This window comes from Stereum hirsutum, assembly GCF_000264905.1.
Source record: "Stereum hirsutum FP-91666 SS1 unplaced genomic scaffold STEHIscaffold_10, whole genome shotgun sequence".
Lineage (NCBI taxonomy): Eukaryota > Fungi > Basidiomycota > Agaricomycetes > Russulales > Stereaceae > Stereum > Stereum hirsutum.
Window position 1 is genome coordinate 1,722,593 of NW_006763140.1, and position 19,167 is coordinate 1,741,759.

At 50.0% G+C, this 19,167-nt stretch overlaps 3 protein-coding genes across 3 annotated transcripts; 1 reads left to right on the forward strand and 2 right to left on the reverse strand.

Moving 5' to 3' along the window:
• Positions 1–8,682: 8,682 nt before the first annotated feature.
• Positions 8,683–9,123, reverse strand: STEHIDRAFT_32700 (uncharacterized protein; the record flags this gene model as incomplete). The annotated part of the gene is made up of 1 exon (XM_007305660.1): positions 8,683–9,123. A coding segment is annotated over one exon (441 nt), but the record flags the coding sequence as incomplete, so codon positions are not given.
• A 4,880-nt stretch (positions 9,124–14,003) lies between these two features.
• Positions 14,004–15,781, reverse strand: STEHIDRAFT_158870 (uncharacterized protein; the record flags this gene model as incomplete). Its single annotated transcript, XM_007306193.1, has 7 exons — positions 14,004–14,067; positions 14,119–14,336; positions 14,768–15,072; positions 15,401–15,446; positions 15,518–15,583; positions 15,639–15,695; positions 15,758–15,781. 7 exons carry the CDS (start codon positions 15,779–15,781, stop codon positions 14,004–14,006), a joined length of 780 nt encoding a protein of 259 aa, XP_007306255.1.
• A 437-nt stretch (positions 15,782–16,218) lies between these two features.
• STEHIDRAFT_158871 (uncharacterized protein) lies at positions 16,219–16,787 on the forward strand (the record flags this gene model as incomplete). Its single annotated transcript, XM_007306194.1, has 4 exons — positions 16,219–16,233; positions 16,307–16,312; positions 16,377–16,643; positions 16,713–16,787. 4 exons carry the CDS (start codon positions 16,219–16,221, stop codon positions 16,785–16,787), a joined length of 363 nt encoding a protein of 120 aa, XP_007306256.1.
• Between the last annotated feature and the right edge of the window lie 2,380 nt (positions 16,788–19,167).

The following is a 19,167-nucleotide window of genomic DNA, read 5'->3' on the forward strand; positions in this document are numbered from 1 at the left end:
ATAATCAAGTCTATCATAGTCATATCTGGTGCCCATAACATTGATGTCACCAGTTCCATAAATCATCAAATACGCTAAACTGGACCCCTTTTCCAACATTAAGCTGTGCACACATTAAATCAAATCAATCTGCCAAACTAAAATCATCATAATTTGTAGAATATGCATATCTATCTGACAAGTATATGGTCTCTACCTTGTGAGTATCCAATAGTCTTCCTACATAGCGGGTCCCTTCATGACTAATTGAAACTCCGTACTCATGTGTGCGGAGTTTGAATTTATTCCAGAAGAATACTGAAACACTTGGTCATTTGATTTACTGGATGTTCTAGGCCGGAGAAGTCTGAGCTGAAGAGGTCCATGGACTGGTCTATGGGACTGAAATATAGGGTTAGGGGTCTGCACGAACCTTGCGTTGCCCGTGTCGCCGCCAAACCTAACAAAGAAAAGAAGCAAAAGAAAGAGGTAGTATAAACGATGTACCTTCGTTCCTCAGGCATCGTAAAGAGCGTAAGGAGTGGTCCACTTGAAAATGCGATCCTGCGCAGGGACAAAGGGTCGATAGATGGAAGGGATGTAGTCATTGCCAGCCGCGGGTCTCCGTGCCCGCACCGTTCGCCCGTCTGTCATGCGCAGAGACGAAACCAGAACACTACCGGCATAAGTAGCACGAGGTATCGCCATAACAGAGGACGCGTTCGCATCGGCGAACGCTGGTGTAGAAGTTGTATTAACCATTGACAAGGAATGATGTGATAGGGCCCGGCAGCGGGACAGATAAGTGGAGGGGAACAAACGATGGAACCTTCTCTCCGCGCGAGATCGGGTCGGCCAAGTTGTCCTCAGAGGCGACGTACACAAATTCAAAATCGAGGTTCCGAGCCATTGCAATGACGTTTGAACGGCGAATGCACTGGTTGACCATCCAGTTGCGACTCCGTCGCTTCCGAAAGGCACCAATGACACCCATGTTGTCACTCCGGATCAACACGCGACAATCCTCCACACCCAAACGGTCAAGAAGCACGATGGCTAACTCTACCGCAATCGCCTCTCCCCACCCTATGTCACATCCGGGTGCGTGGTTCCATCCGGGCAACCACCGCCACGCAGCATACTCCCGACCATCCCACACCAATCCAATACCCCAATCCGTCGACGCGTCCACCCAGATGCCGACATCCTTCGTTGGACCGAGCGGCTTCAGATCGCGCACCTGCGGACCAGCCAACAATAACTCCTTCCACCAGTTGAGGTCTGACCACATGGAGGGTGGCGCAAACCGTGGACGAACGTTCGTGGGCGGCGAGGTGCCAAAGGAAGCAACGAAGGAGGAAAGGGAAGTGAGGTGTGCGGCGCCCTGAGGATAGACGAAGGTGATGTGAGAAAGGGAGCCGTGAAGCTTCATAATGTCCTTCAAAGAGCATGGGCGACGGTAGTTGTTAGCGATGAAGTCGACAACTCTCCGCAGCATGCGATGGAGTTTCTCGTCGGTTAGCTGTACTGTCCTCTGTGCCAGGTCCCAGAGAAAACCGACATAGATAAATAAGATGTCGAAATCTTGCCCTTTCAGGAGGTGCCACGGCACACCGAGACACGCGATGATTGCCTTCGCCAACTCCCGATCATACAGATACGTGTGACCGTCGCCCTGCCCTAACACCTTCGGAACCGGCGAACGGAACAACACCACATCGTCGACCCATTTCGCTGACGGGGCAACGCCCATCGCAGACCATATCGCCATCACTGCGTCCGCGACTTCTCCTTGCAGACCGGCTGCCGAAGACAGACCAAACGGCAGCGCGTGATCCAGCCAGTATGTCCCGCGGTGAGCCATAACGATGAATTTCTTGTCGTCAGGATGAACACCAATACCGCGATACGCCTTCTCGATATCAAGGGTCGCTGCCTGTGTTCCTAAAGGGGCAACCGCCACCTAGACCCACGCAAGGTAGTCAGCACACGACCGTTGCATCACATCGTAGACCAAGAACGTGTGACCTGTCCTGACGTCGTGTCCTTAGCTCTCCGTGACATCCGAGAGACATCTCTCCGCCATGAATGAGGCTCAAACCACGAATGGCGACAGGATTCAAACCCCGGAGGGCGACAGGATTCAAACCCCAGAGGGCGACAGGATTCAAACCCCAACGGGCGACAGGATTCAAACCCCGAAGGGCGACAGGATTCAAACCCAAAAGGGCGACAGGACAGGCCACACACAGGTGCCAAAATCAAACCCAAAGGGGCGACAGGAAGGCTCAGCGAGCAAGGTTTCTGATTGCAACTAGATATGACAACTCACAATATCAGCAACAACTGGTGCGGAACCCCACTGAGTCGGGAAATCATCCGAGTTGATGAGATCGTTGACTGAATAACCCTGCTCCCCTGCGTACGACATATTCCTCACCACCCTCTTCTTCACCTTCCCCTTCTCGTCCGTCTGCGTCACCACGTGGACTGGACACGCTGCAAAGTGACCACCACACAACTCCCTCATCTCCGACTCCGTGAAGGGGCCATCCATCCTGCCCGCCGCAATCTCTTCCGACAAATACGCGTCAATCTCCCCGTCCTCGTCCGATGCACGATAGGGTGGGATGATGGAATCCGCGAGATACGAGTTTGGTACGCCAATGCGAAACCCGTTTTTGATGCTCTCGACCAAGGTCGGGAATTGTTTTGTGAGACCAAAGGAAGAAAGGAAAGCCTCGAAGGCATAGTGGTTGTAAGGAGTGATGATACGAGCCAGAAGTGAAAACCGAGATGGATAGGAAATTAATGGAGGAAGTGGAAAGAGAGATTGATTAAAAGGAATATGTAACATGGGAAAGGGAACTGAAGGAGAAGAAGAAAAGGATGTATTAGACTGGGCAGTTTCCACTGGCACCATGGTGATCTTCTCCTCCGCACACGGAGCAGACGTCCTTGATCCGCTCGGCATGCCCTCCCCTGCATCGTCCCCCGAAATTGAACTGGAAACAAAACTCCGACCTGCCATCGACGGCGACGAGAGTGCGAAGGGCGGTGTCGTAACGCGAGATGACCGGACGGCCACGAAAGGTGGTGGTGTGGGTGCACTGACTGGCGACCTCGTTCGGACGACCGCATCGTAAGCAAACTCTGCGCGTCGTGATCGCAGGTTTGCTGTCTGGAAAGGAACGAGCTGGTGACGACGAAGGATAAGGTTGGTTACGGACAGGAGATGCGCGATCCGTGCGATCCGTGCGAATAGGTCCGCCAGACCGGGACAACTCAGCCCTAAGCTCCTGAATCTCCTCCCTATTCGCTTTCGTGGCAACCTCCTGCCGCATGCCATGCAAACGAGTCCACCAAACCTCCGTGACATAAGTGAAGGGGGTTTTAAATTATGTCGCCCGCTCGGAGATGTCGAAGGCGCGTACCGCCGGGAACTCATCCTGGAAGTACGGAAGGTTGCAGAGAACTTCGAAATGCTTAACCCAACGCTGATAAACGTCTACCTCCGCCACGCTCTTCATCCATCGTAACATGTTTCTCCAACATTCCTTCCAACCCTCCGACCCCAAATCCTCCTCCTTACCGAACGCACCCACATCAATGAGCGTGGCGGACCCCTTCGCGGTCCTATACTTCAAGCGACGTCCGGCGGGATTGGTGTGAAGCTCGTGGAGAGCACGGTTCGAAAAGAGGGTGAGCGGAGGGCGAACCTCATATTCCACGAGAGTAGATATCTCGGGATGAATCACGACGTCTTGCTCGTAGGTTGCCACCTGAGTCTCGGATTCCGACCGAAACAGAGTCTTGGGTCCAGTGATAGGAGCAGCGGACTGGGATGTACTGGAGCCGATACCATTGGCACCACCAGCCGCCGCGTTACCCTGAGCGACAATCTGTTCGGCAAGATTTTTGGCCAAAACGTCAACTAGAACCCGATCTTGAGGGCGCAGAGTCGCCAACGCTGGTAAGAGAGAGGCGGTAACGGAAGAAGGTGAAGAATTGGCGCGAGGACGGCCGCTTGGGATCGGCGAGGTGTTGTTGGAGCCAACGCCGCTGGCCGTGGGTGCTGCGGAAGTCGATGAACCAGTAGGCGCACCATTTTGGGAGGCTCTGAGAGGTGTCGCGGTCGTCGACGAGACAGGAGACGTGCCGTGTTGAGAGCCGCTGAGAGGGGACGTGCCGAGAGAACCGCCAGCAGGCAGCTGGCCGGCCGGACTTCCATTTTGGGACAAAGAAGCACCGGCAGTAGGCGCCCCAGCGCTATTGGTCAACGCGCTCTGAGGAGAAGGACCCCCGATGGAGTGTGAAGAGCCGTTGGTGTCGCCAGTAGTATCGGTCATAATAATGATTGTAGTGTAGACTAGAAGGCTATAGAGTAGATAGAAAGAGAGAGTCGAAAAAGAGGCTCAGAGGCCGTGTGGTCTCTGAAGATCCTGGTGAGCACCATGTCTGTAGATTATTGTTGATGGTTTGAGTAATCATGTCCTTCATGCGGAAACATTTAATTGGACCCATGTGCAAGCTAGACCCAATGTATACGCACAGTATGGACGCGACATTACCCTCATCATTGCACCCGGCGCAGTTCACTTTGAAGCCTTCATGGAGGAGCATCTAGAATGCATGATTGAACAGGTTATAAAGGTGTGAACCGAGGCAAATCATTTGAGTCTTGCGCATACAGAAACATGATACCTCTGGTCTCTTAAGGTGCGTCTGGAGGACGACCAGGGGATTTGTACATGACTTACTCATACATGCGACCAGATTGGACCTCAGAAGACATAAATATCCTATTTGGGCATGCAGAGGCCAGTTCACCATTGCCTGAACTTGAACGAAGCATGACTTGTTGTTGACCCAATTAACTCACCTAACAGCATGGTGCTCGATGCAGAGATCCTGAAGGAGTCTTTAAAGCCATTCATCCCAGACTAGACACGTGCCATGGATCACCAAACAAGGGAGGGTGGACTGAATTGAATTGGGTCCACCGGGATCATCTAGTACTGCACCCATTACATGTTCCCCATTCACGCTGATTGAGACGCCTTGCGTCATAGTTTCTGTTGTCCGCTGGAGAAAAAGAACTGTCATGGAACACAGACACAGGCACCTCTTCACACATGACCCCTCATCGTCATTGGTTCTGCTCGTACTCTCCCCACGTCGTCCCCGTTCGTTTGGCCGACGATTCAGTCATCTATTCTCAGGGGATGGGGTCTATCGAGTTCGTTCCTATTGTCAGTGGTAGAGAGTTGCGTCCTGTAATGTTCCATGACGTCCTGCACGTTCCCAAGCTCGCCTTGAATCTATTATCGTTGTTCCATCTCTCTGTGAGCAAGGGCTATGAGCTTCACATCGTCGGGCGTGACGTCGCTTTCAAGCGAGCTGGAGAGCTGCTTTTTTACCGCCTCCATCGTCGACGGCAACATCGGCTATCTCAATGGGCGTACTTCCTCGTTTGGAGTTCATCATGCTCGTTTATTTTCTACTTTGCTACTCGATCTCTCTGTCTGGTACCGCCGTTTCTCTCATACCAACTACAACGCTGTGAAACGCATGCATACCCTCAAGCTCGTTGACGGTCTTACCATTTCTTCCTCCTCTACGCCCGATCCTATCTGCGAGCCTTGTCTTTCAGGGAAGCAACGTCGTCATAACGTTCCCAAGACCGCTACTCGTCCCTCTCACTCTCTCGATCTCATCCATAGCGATCTCAACGGGTATCGTTACTGGGTCACGTTTATCGACAATGCTGGACGTTTCAAGGCGGTTCAGTTCTTGAGGAAGAAGAGTGAGGCTTTTGGGGCTTTTAGGGTGTTCAAGGCGTATGCAGAGAAGGCGCTAGGGAGGAAGATTAAGATGTTGAGGGACCATAAGGGAGGAGAGTATATTGGGAAGGAGTGGGATGCGTATTGTGCAGAGGGAAGGGATTCTTCGCCAGCATACCGAGCTGAACGAACCCCATCAAAACGGCTTAGCGGAGAAGGCGAATCTCGACATGGCTCTTGCTACTACAGCGATGCTTATCCAAGCTAAGCTCCCTCCGTCGTTCTGGGATCTCGCCGTCTCCTCCTATATCCATGTCTCCAATCGCACGCCTACCTCTGCTCTCAATGGCGGCATTCCCTACGTCGCTTGGAGAAAGAAGAAACCCGATGTCTCCTATTTCCGCGTCTTCGGTTGCCTTGCCTATGTGCCCGTTAGGAAGGAGAAGCGGAAGCCGTTCACTTCGCATACGTACAGAAAGTGAACAGCTCACCCAAAATTCACAAACTAACCTGTCTGATAGCATTTAGGAGTAGTTTCAAGGACTGTGTTCAGTGAGGTATAATCTCATGAACTCTCAAAAGCATCCAGATGAATCCCACCGCGTTATTCACCCATATCCTTTAAGTAACACTTAGGTTAGGTTAGGTTAGGTTAGTTCAATTCATTAGTGAGGTCACGACTCTGCAGTAAGTGGCCATATGAGCCCCGCAAATTTGGTTAAAATCCTCCCTCCCGACAAGGCAGGCCTCACCCCCTAAGCTTCATCATGCACTTTAACCCCAGTGAGCGGTTTAATCAAAAGATCAGCAGGGATCTCATCCATCGCTATATGCTCCACCCGGATCGTCACCTCATCTCTCAACGGATAGAAGCGCAAATTCAGATGTTTCATCCGCACATGATGCTCCAGATACTTCATCACTTGAAGCACAGACATTTGTTCAGCTCCAAAACTAAATAAAGTACCTGAACGGAACAGAGGGAGAAAGTCGACTACGATTTCCTTAACGGCTGGAACAGAACAGCTGTGCATGCTGATGCATACCTCATAACAGCGACGTCGAGTGAGAAGCCTTAAGGAATGCCAAAAACGGAGGGAGGGGCAGAGGGAGGAAGAGTGCGATATGGAGGGAGGGAGGAAGGCAGGGGGGGGATGGCGGCGCGGCGGTCTTTATGTAGAGCGGTGCGGAGGTTGCGCACGGATCACGTCGTCGCTTACTGACGTCGTGCCTGGAGGAGAACGAGAGAGAGCGTCAAATGGCAAGTGAGTATGTGGAGAAGAGGGAGTGAAGTCAAAAGTAAGTCAAGAGGCATGCAAGAGGAGAGCTATTTTTGGGCCCGCTCAGCATCGTGAGTGTTGTTTCCGAACTCACCTGTTTTTGGAGCTTACTCGTCGGATAAAGGCATTCAATCTCGTTCGGAACATCCTGGCGCAAATCTTGTGTATATTTTGATTCTCCATGACATCCCCGCGGAGGAAAATTCCCTCTGAAGTGAGGTGGAAGGAGAGTCGAGTGAATAACCAAAGGAAGTGAGCAAATTACGAAGGAAGAGGAATCCTTCTCTTGACCAGCAGTGGTTGCAGCGACGTATCCGGCTTGTGTGGTAGAGAGAGCAACCATGGATTGAAGGCGAGATTGGCAGGAAATCGCGCCAGTGCCCATCTTAACGAGATACAGTGATGCACCGGTCCTTTGGGCAGCAAAATGCAACGCCCTCCCTCTCGTGCGAGACAACATTCTCAAGGGTTTCCTTCTCATTCATATCATTCTAAATGAACATAAGAGTACATTTTGTTATTGACCCGGACGGCGCCAACAGCTGTCTCCACCTGCAGAGTGTAAAAGGGGGTGCCCAAAGGACCGGTGCTTGCCCAAAACGGAGAATGCCGAAAACAGCCCCTTCCCAATGGCTCGTCCTATTACTCCACACGCATGTAAAACTTCCCAAAGGAGTAGTGGTGCCCAAAGGACCGGTGGATCACTGTAACCAGCAGCGGATCGTCCAGAGTCCGGATTCCCTGCATGATTAGCGTCGGTACAGGTGTGGAAGAGCTCAGTGGAGGAAGTGGAGGTGAAAGTGGGGGAATAAGTGGATGAGCCCTTGAGAAGAGATGCTTCATGGCTTTCCAATGCTGAAGGCCTAGTTGAAGACACACCAGAACCTGCAGCCGGCTCACAGTGTCAGAGTCCTTGCTCACTTCAGCCGGAATCTAGGTTCATATTTTTCAAATGGGCTTCTGTAATTTCTACTGAGACTCATGAAGGACTCCTCCCAAAGTGACTTGCCTTCTTGTACGACTCAAGGTGGCAAAAACCAACAGAAAGTGCTCCAAGCTCTTCAAGATGCCTCCTGCTCTAGGCCTGTCCCAACAACCTAAAAGGATTATGCTCTTCTTTGGGGTAGTATGCTCAGAGACCCCACCTCAAGTCTTCAAATGAAATGAACTGAACTCTGGTCAATAACCCATGATCTGCAGGGTAAGACCCGATACTTGATACCAAGCAGTTTTTGTTGAGGAAAACACCCCGTCGTATGTAGCAGAAATTGAGCTCATCTCCAGTCAGTGGCTGCACGAGAACGGAGCCAAGTGGGGCGAGCTGACGATGAAAGAGCACTTGCATGACCGGCTTTCTCCTCCTTAGGAGTCTCTCCCGAGCCAGACGACGGCGTAGAAGCCCCTCCTTGGGCTTCATTCGCGTTCGCTCCCTTCCCTCTACCTCTACCACGACCCCCACGCTTCCCTTGGCCTCCAGAATGCGATGACGACGACGTAGACGATCCAGACGACTTCTGCTTGGCCAATGACGACGCGGACTTCATCTCAGGACAATCACGAACGATGTGGGAGGGAGAGTCGCAGAAGTAGCACAGAGGCTTGAGAGCGGCGGCCATAGCGAGCTCAGGAGTGTCTTCATTCTGCAGGGCACGACGTTTGCGGGATTGCTCCTCATTGGAGAAGGATTGGGTGACGTTGTCGAGGGAGAGGTCGTCGGAGAGGGTAAGGAAGGTGACGAAGTTGTTGTAATCGGAAGGGAGGGCCTTGATGAGCGTCATGGACGATAATTCGGAGTCGAGGTCGTCAAGGGAGAACTTGGCAGGGCAGCGCTCTTTGATATGGGAGATGTAGAGGTCGACGCGAGCAACGAGGTTGGAGAGGGACTCTCCCTCTTGGAGACGAGTGGAGAAGAGCTCAGAATAAGCGTCAAATCGCCTACCAGTCTTCTTCTGCACATAGAGATATGCCAACTTCTCCCACATCGCCTTCGGATCTCCCTTCTCCTTCCTGATATGCGCCTTCTGATTCTCCTCGACCAACAACCAAATCTCCCCACTAGCCTTTGCCTTCCTCTGATTCCACTCCCTAATCTCCTTCGCTTCGGACGAGCTAACTCCGGACACGTAGTCCTTGAAATTACTCTCAAATGTGACTAAAGAACATGTTTTTTTGTCGAGTTTTGGATGGGCCCATTGAGTTACATGGGCCACGAAGACCAAGTGAGATAACACTCGCAAGTGTATCTTCGTGGGGTATGGGAAGGGAGTGAAAGCGTGGCAGTTTTGGGACCCGGTTGAGCGTGGGATCGTCATCAGCTCTCATGCTGTGTTCGATGACCACTTCTTCCCTGGTAACTCCACTCTGGCTTATTACTCTGGTCTGACGGATCAGGAGGGAGAATTGTACGCCTCTGGCAAGTTTATTAATCCGCCACCTCCCCCAGCTCCACAGCACGTCGACTTAGCCCCTCCTCAGCCCCCTCATCACGTGCCACCGCCACATCCTCGTACCCCTTCGCCCGATTCATCTCCCTCTCCATCTCCCACTCCAGAGCGATCACCATCTCCTCCTCCTAGACGCAATCCAGGCCATTCTACTCGTCCAGACAATTCTCTCAATGAGAACGCCATTGAGCAACGCAACGATCGTCCTCCTCATCGCACTCCTTCTGTCCCACCTCGCTCGGTGTCTCCGGATCCTCTTCGTCTCCCTACTCCTCACTTCCAGACGCGGTCGTGGTTGTGGCGGACGTTTGTGGGGCCACTGTGGCACAGTTGGAGTTCTCCCCGTTTAGGGTTAGGGTTAGGTTGCAACAACTCGTCCATGTACATACCCTTACCCTTGTCTCTGTACCCCATCTCTGTGTCTGTGTCTGTGTTTGCTGGGCCATCAGCCCCCTCTGAGCTTCTATTCCTGACACCCCTCGCATCCATAGGCCTCTCGTAGGTGACGATAGCCCTGACCCTTTGGGGACGACTCCGGATACTCCCACTTGGAGAGAAACTCGGATTCCAGATCCTATCTTGGGAGTCGGAGGACGAAGATAGTGATGCCTACGACTCTGCTGCGCTGGTTTCGACCGGATCGGACTTTAAGGGGACGGAGTATCTGACCCTCAATCAGGCCTGCGAGTTTGCCCATGCGTTGAAGACGTCGTCGCACGATGGAGAGCCCAGATCGTTTAAGGAGGCGATGAAGCAGGAGCCGAAGGAGAAACAGAAATCTTCAACCTCCACACCCATGCAGCTCCCTTCTCCTTGAATCCCTCGGGTTGGCGCATAAACACGGTCTCCTTGAGCGTACCGTTGAGGAAAGCGGATGAGATGGCGACGCTCTCTAGATAGAGATCCTCGAAGGCGGCTAGGACGAGAACGGCGCGTGGAGCTGCCCAGCGAGGTGTAGGAGCGAAGGTTTCGTGGTAGTCGAATCCAGGACGCTGAGAGAAGCCTTGGGCCACCAAACTTGCCTTATACCCGCTCAATCGAACCGTCCGCATTCCGTTTCACCTTGAATCCCCATCTACTCCCTATAGCCTTCGCTCCCCTTGGTAACTCGACGAGCTCAAACGTCCCATTCTCCACTAACAACTGAATCTCGCTCAAAGCCGCCTCCCATCAGGCTGGAAGGGTTTGGCATGAGACGTTGAACAAGAGGTTAGAGGAGATGGGATTCAAGCGGATTCTCTGTGAGCACAGTATCTGGGTCTTTGGTCAAGGTGATTCGCGCATTATCATACCCGTCTTCATTGACGATATGACGATTGCTGCAAAATCCAAGGGTGAAGTCGACCGTATCAAGTGGGAGCTCAAATCTCACTTCAAACTTCGCGATCTTGGTCCTACTTCCTTTCTTCTAGGTGTTTCTATCGAACGGGATCGTCCCAATCGTACCATTCGACTCTCTCAACGCCAGTACGTCTTAGACCTCCGATTGCAGTCTGGTTCCCACTCCCCTTGATCCTTCCATTCGCCTTTCCACCTCCATGGCGCCCCAGTCGTACGAAGAGGAGCTGCAGATGCGCTCTATTCCTTATATCAATGCCGTCGGAGCCTTGGCCTACCTTGTGATCGCCACTCGTCCAGACATAGCTCACAGCGTCGGAGTCCTTGCTCGCTTCAGCCAGAATCCAGGCCTTCAGCATTGGAAAGCGATCAAGCACCTCTTTCGCTATCTCGAGGGCTCTCTTGACTACAAACTCACTTATTCTCCCACATCCTCTTCCTCCACTCGGCTCTTCCACACTACACCGACGCCGATCATGCAGGCAATCCGGATTCTGGACGTTCCACCTTTGGTTATCTCGTCAAGATGGGGACCGGCGCTATTTCCTGGCAATCTCGCCTTCAATCCACTGTTGCCCTGTCTACCACAGAAGCCGAATATGTCGCTGCTACCACTGCTGGCCAGGAGATCCTCTTCCTTCGCAACTTGCTCACTTCCTTTGGTTATTCACTCCACTCTCCTTCTACCCTCTACATTGACAATCAGTCTGTGCTTCAAGTGGCGAAGAATCCGGAGCACCATGGGCGTATGAAGCATCTGGACTTGCGGTTCTATTTGTTGAGAGATGAGGTGGAGAAGGGGACGATCCGGACTGAGCATATAGGGTTAAAGTGCAGAAGTTTGCGGAGATGATGGGGCTTAGGGCTTGAGGTCTGCCTCGTCGGGAGGGAGTGTCCGGAGTATTACGACGAGACCGAGTGAATGTTCCTGGTGAAAGGGTGGGTTGATATAACCCTAGAAGCAAACCGGCAGCAAATTGGCTCACGGCTGTTAGGAGGTTAATCATGAATTCTGCCATCACTGGATACCACTCGGAAAACCATGTGGAGATGAGTTTTGAACATTGATTCTTTGAAAGCCATGCTATGTTAAATGTCATAAACAAGGCCAAGTGGCCGAAAAAAACCCTAAGTATCAAACACGAAGGCTCAACACAACAATGCAAGCTACTTTGACAGACGACTCACCTGTGTGTTACGGTCTGTTCGGCTGCCAACCACACCTCAGGCCTTTCAGGGCAAGGATGGATGTTTGAACTCTTACAACGCCATCCTGATCGAATTCATTCCGAGCTTGGGCTATACCACAACACGTTCTACACACTTCTACAAGAATTGCCGCTACTTGGCCATGGTGACTCTTGTCACTGTTTGTTCCCTCGAAGAGCAACTTGGCATCTTTCCTATACCTGTCGTACTCAATGTTCGGCATGTTGGTGAACATTTTCAGCGCTCTAACGAACCTATTGCCAAGTAAGTAATGCTACAATTTCTAGGGCTACACTAATGGAAACACGTAGATCATTTCTTTTCTCTTCCCCACCATCGATTCTATCCAACCTATGTCCATCTTCCCTTCGTGGATGCTCCCGTTCTGCACCACATATGTACAACAACCCCCGCTTCTATCCGTTCTTCAAAAAAGCACTTGGAGCAATGGACGGCACACATGCTGATGCAACAGCATCTGCAGAGGATGTACAGAGTTTGTGGAATCAGAAAGGAGGCGTCACGCAGAACATTGTTGCGTGCTGTGATTTTGAGCTGAAATTCAGGTACTTGCTCAGTGGGACAGAAGGGGCAGCAGCAGATGCATGGATCTATATGTCCGGAGTATCACGACGAGACAGAGGGAAATTTCCTGATATGTTAACAAATTTTCCGGGACTGATAGGATCACTTACTGCAGAGTTATGACTTTAGTTATTTCGCCACCAAGCCGTCCGCAGAACGCCGGATTCCGCGCCTCGGGATCCACCACTCTGCGTCCCGTTTAGGAAGTTAATTTTCCAACTGTATAGTATACCGGTAAGTGCCGAAGCACATCCTTTTAACTTGTGGGAAGTGTCCTTGTCTCTTTATCATTGACAGTGATGCTTCTCACAGGTGAGACTTACTATAGATTTCGTCTCTTTCTTTTTCTATTACTTTGTGAGGGCAATATCATTGACAGTGACGCTTCTCACAGTCATTTCTTCAAGCGCCTAATTATCTGTGCTTCACAGGTTATGGGCTTTACACTTTAAATTGCCTCAGAACGTTCTGCTTAGCTCCTAACTGATCTCTGAGACTCATATCTCTCTCTACTAGCCTTAGAATGGGTTCTCTGCTTCTCTCTTTTTGCGCTAGACTCATCGTCATCGATAACTAATCGCTGCATTTGCCCCCTTATCGCTTGGACTCATTTTGCGCCTCTTATCGACGTCTCCATCTCACCACTATTATTCCACCATTTATCCATATTTTTATCGGCCACCGTTCCATCTTTATTCACCCTACAATTATCCCTGCCTATATTCCCCATTTTATCCATACATAACCCAGCCTGTTTCACTATATACACCCTACCTACCCATCTTAGCCATTCTCCAGCACCCCTACCCCCTACGCTACCCCCAGGACCACCCTCGTATACCCTACCCCATCGCCCTGGGCCACCGGTCACCCAGAATTATCCATCGGCCGCTCCAGTAGCCAGCCCAGTACTGACATTTATAATTCTTGGGCCAGAGGAACCTTTGTAAAGGACCCACTTCTTACTAGCAGGTACCTTTATAAATGGCTTACATCTACACCTGAGATTCCATAGCATGGTGACTACACACCACTATGAATTTTCTAGCACGGTGTCGACACCACTACGGATTTTCTACCAAGGTGTCGACGCCAAGATTTCCAGCCCACTAAGAGCTTCAGGGTCTTATGAGTTACATAACCCCAGCCGTTCAATTGCAAGACAAAACCATGCAGACACTGTGTACAAGTGGCCCGACTAAAATAAACAAACGTCTTCAAAATGCCGGACCCTGATCAAGCCACCATCCAAAGTTCGTACTAACCCCCCAGCCCGGCCTTTTCCCCTTCAGTTGCTCTAACACCTTCTAATGAAAGAAGCGCACAACAGAGAATATCCCTGCTGTAACGCCAATGTCCTCCTCTGCAAGATTTGCTTTTGCCATCTAAGGTGAGACTCTATGGGCCAAAAATGGGGTGAACCCGAGGAAAACATTGCCTGAGCGAAATCTGATGCAACAGTCAGTTTCTGCTGCATTATCATAGTGATTGAACATTTACCTGAGCCGAGCATTGAGTTGCGGCACTTTAAACTCTCCTCCATGAAAGTGGCCGTCCACAATGTCTACAGTGAGATCATCGTGAACGTCAAAGTGGATGTCATCAGTCTGAACCTTGTACAGGAATGCCCTCCCAATGAACGGCCCAATATCCTCATTGAATGTCTTCCCAGCCTCGAAAGCTTGTGTGTACTCCGCATGCTTGTCGGAGAAGAAACACTGCAAGAGTTTGTCCACCATAGTATTGATGATTTTGGTGTTTTTGAGATGGGCGCGGTAACCGGTGATGAAGGAGGCGGATCACATGGTATCCTTAGAAACAGTCATGGGCTGCAACACATTATTATTAGATATGAAGCAAGAGAGTTTAGGATGAACTTGCTGTATTGGGGTGCCCTTGCTGCAACCAGCAATGCAGACAATAATGATAGATGCCTTTACACTCAGCTTCCTCCTGGTTATTGCAATTAATGTAGCGGCAGATGTGGTGTTTCAGCTCGTCTGGTTCAGTGTAATGAAGGCTGTTTTCGTTCAGTTGTTTAGGTTGTGAGAGGCCAGTTGCTGAAGTGACTGTTTCTACTGAAGTAATAGCCTCTCCTGTTCTGTCGTGTTTGAACGTGAATAATTCCAATGTCACAGAATGCTCTTACCGGAATGCCATCGTGATATATCTGCAAGTCATCAGCCTTGGCTTTCTCCAAATCATCCTCCGTACAGCCGTTTGACTGGTCATTCACGTCCTTGTCTGCTGGCCTCGTACGAGGTGCATGAGAGTTGATGATACGTACCCCAAGATACACTGTAACCAGGTAATTGTCGCTTGTGTAGTACAGTGTGGTGAAGGGGATGTCGGGCGTGTTCTGGAGACCCGTATCCGCATATGCCTCTAACTCCTGCAAATATTCAGCTCTGGAAAGCTTCTCCCCCTCCTTACCATTCGGCTTAAGTAACTGCCCTGTAGACTTGAGTATGAGCTCCTCAAAAGTCACGTCTAAGTTAACCCTCTGTGCTCCACTGAGGACCGATTTGATGTTTTTTGTTAACTGGGCAATATCGGCCTCAAGGCATGTCTCCGGGGACGTGTTCTTTCATTTTTGCTTAGTAGACTTCCCTGATACAAGGACGTTACTGGGAGCTTTGATAGGGTAAGCGATCCACGGCTGGGTCCAATATGTTAACTACAGGCTGAATAGCACAGACTGGACGGGAGAAACAGCTCATCTTTGCTGCCTTCTTCGTCTTGGTTGTCTTTTTCTTCTTTTTCTTCGGCTTCTCTAGCTCACTTTCCGTCTCACTTTCGACTACCTCCGTATCGGAACGGTCTGGGAGCTACATTTGCACGAAATTGTGTCATATTGTGTGAGATATGATCGAGGCTATCAAATTGGTCAAGCTCTCACCTCTAGGTGGTGTCCTTCTAAATCATCATCGTTATATGGGCTGCCGTCCGGCGAGGGTGTCCGAGGCTATGCCAATGTGAGCAATGAACTAACCCGACCACCAATTCAGTGAATGTGTCACCTCCACATTTGCTTCCCTAAAGCCATCGTCATTCTGTTCATCGTCAGAAGAGGCACTCTGAGACTGAGTTAATTTGAGTGATATTTATTTGACCAGTCCAGCACATGGGCTCTGCTCACCCTGCCTCTTTTTGGGTCAGACATTGTGTTCATTCTACAACTGACGGTGCTGAGAGCACGTAGATGCGGATGGAGATGGTGGTGGTTGTTGTCAAGATGGTTTTGATCAGATTGCTGCGACATATCAGATGCGCATCACTGTGTAAAGTGTTCTCCACTTTGGGCGGCACTCAGAAGCTGAAGGCTGACAGAGCCCGGGAACCTGGCCACCTCATCAGCGGAGTGAGACTAAGGTTCAGCCATGCATTCACGGGCACCTAAATCACTCTTGATCCTCTACCACCACCATCTCTGACCACTGCTCGGCGATCACTCATCTGTGCACTGCTTGACTGAAGTACTCTCCGGAATGGGAACATTGCTTCACCCCTCTGTATTCAGTGTGACTTCTGCACTGGCTCATTCATCTGCTGGTTTCTCACGCAGACTCTGAACCTTCCCAAATACACTTGGGTTCGATAATGTCATCTTCAGAGGTTCGTCTTTGTGCTCTATCGCTGTTGTGGGTTTAAACTGACATGGCCCACTATCTCGCACTCAGGTCCTCAGCCGGAAGTGAGTCAGTTTTATGTTCTCTTCACATTTGGTCCCATTCATGTACTATTTATTTTTGGGACAGGATGAGAATAGGTTTAGTCTTGCCTCTTGTTTTATCCCAGGCAAGTCAAAATACCGCGTGATCTTCATCAGAGAATCGCGCACCGCCTTTTCCAATGCAGCCGACAAGCCGTGGGATCAGATGGAGTATATCAGCATGGACATGCCAAAGGATATCGCCCAGTGGTTCCGGGTTTGCTTTCCGAATCATGTTATAGACGCTCGGCTGAAACCCACAAAGGCGGAGAGGAGGAACTGGACACAGACGAGGAGGAGAGGGTCCTTATATGTGAGTGTTTGTTTTTATGTACATGTTCTGTCTGTTGTTGTCGGTGCTCATGCTCCACATTTCGCAAAGTGTCTGCTGCTGTGGAGTCTGATGAACTCATCAGCAGAGTTTGAGATCAGTGTTGTGGGGTATGAGCAGTTCTGAAGCTGTCTGACATCCCCCTCACATACAACAGACCCGCTCTGGCTGTCCCTGTGCCTCACCAATGTTGTACTTGATGGATTGCATCTTGAGATCGATTTCCGGTGAGTGTTTTATCACTATCTCATTACCTTGGCCAATCTTCTCAACTGTCATCTGCATGACGACTGAAAGGACCCCGCAGTTCAACATTAATGCCGACAACCTCTCCGTATATGTCAACTCCATACTGGAGCTGTCTTGCTTGACTTGTGTTTTCCCGCCACCTCAAGAGCTTCTTGCATTTGGCTAGGTTAGGTTATGAGCACTTTTCACCGATCCTAGGAAAACCTTTACATAGTAAACCCTAGGTAAAGACCTAACCAGAGATTAGGGTTGGGCCCTATAGAGTACACACTGTACAACAGTCCACGCTGCACACATACCATAATGCAAAACACGTGACACAATAATTACAGAGAGTAAACAGTGGTGCTGACTTTCCGTCTCAGACGGATTGCACAGCACACACATCACGTTAGATGTGGCACTAGCTGCTCACTGCACAATCTGTCTAGGACGGAATACGCTGCAGTGATGGCTTGTATTAGGTACTCGAGCAAGCACTCCTACTGTACAATCCGTCTGGGAAGGATTACTCTGCAAAGACAGCTTTCCATGTATGAATGCATGTTCTACTCGAGCAATTTCCGATCTCGTGGGTCTTTGAGTGAATGAGTTTGGAGTCTCACCCCCTTGCCATTGTAAAATCGCTCGTTCTCGCTCAATACCACGTACATTTCTGATGTAGTAGCATCAATCGACGCGAGAGGCATATCACCATTTCAAACAGCATTGATGGAGTAGATGTATATCATCTTTTCTTGGATTTGAGTCCTATTCGCCGCTATAGGTATGTACCCCTTCAGATATCAACCATAACTTCATGGTGTCCGTAGCCTACGGCCACCAAGGGCGTGCAATTGTATGTGGGTCACCAAGAGGAAGTGTCAATATCTGGGACAAAGCCACTGAGGAACTTCTCCAGACCCTATGTCATGAAGGTGATGTGTTCTTTTCTCTTTCATTTCGAGCTCTCCTCTTCTTACTAACTGGGTTTTGATAGGCAAGATGGTTCAAACGGTGGCGGTAAGACAGAGGATTATGCAGTTGTAGTCTGTCATCTATTGATTGCTAATCATTCTCAGGCGGCACTTTCAGACACACAAGCTTTTGTTGCCACCGCTGCCACTGCCAGTGCCAAAGGGCCAACCGTTCTCACTCTATGGAAAATGAAGATAGGTAAGCAAGTCGGCTGACCGCCTTCGATTTGAACTCTCATAGGTATGTATAGATCCTCAATTACACCGATCTTCATTCGACACAATCTATCGCCAAGCAAGCACGGCTGTGGTAAGTAATTTAATTGTCAACTTTGCGCTTGGCTTACCGATCTTAACAGACCCAAGCAAATCAATGGATTCAGAGTGAATCCGACATGGTCGAACCGTGGATCTATGCCCATCCGTTTTTGTCCCTGTTTTTCATACTCCTTCCCATCATTCTTGCTTCATATAGTCTCAGGTCTTGAATCCTCATAAGCATGGTGGGTGGGTTGTAGTATCATGACTATGCATCACTCACACTCTTTGTCAGGAGTTCATTGTTGATAAGTTGGTGCGTACATCCCGATCCTGGATTCACCTATTGACAGCTAAAATTGCATAGCAGTCTCTTGTGATAAATCCAGCTCTCTTGTACTGGGTAAGTATACTCACCCCTTGACTTCGGCCAAGGGCTCAAACTAATATATTGTCAGAATGTCAGTGCTCAGAATATGTAGACTGTCACCATACATTGTTCTACCTTTGTCCTTCTGAGCCACGCCAACAATTTGTTGCAGAACAGCTCTATTTGACGTGCTACAAGGACAATTACGATGCCTGAGGAACGAAGGTACATCGTTTATACTACCTCTTTCTTTTGCTTCTTTTCTTTGTTAGGTTTGGCGGCGACACGGGCAACGCAAGGTTCGTGCAGACCCCTAACCCTATATTTCAGTCCCATAGACCAGTCCATGGACCTCTTCAGCTCAGACTTCTCCGGCCTAGAACATCCAGTAAATCAAATGACCAAGTGTTTCAGTATTCTTCTGGAATAAATTCAAACTCCGCACACATGAGTACGGAGTTTCAATTAGTCATGAAGGGACCCGCTATGTAGGAAGACTATTGGATACTCACAAGGTAGAGACCATATACTTGTCAGATAGATATGCATATTCTACAAATTATGATGATTTTAGTTTGGCAGATTGATTTGATTTAATGTGTGCACAGCTTAATGTTGGAAAAGGGGTCCAGTTTAGCGTATTTGATGATTTATGGAACTGGTGACATCAATG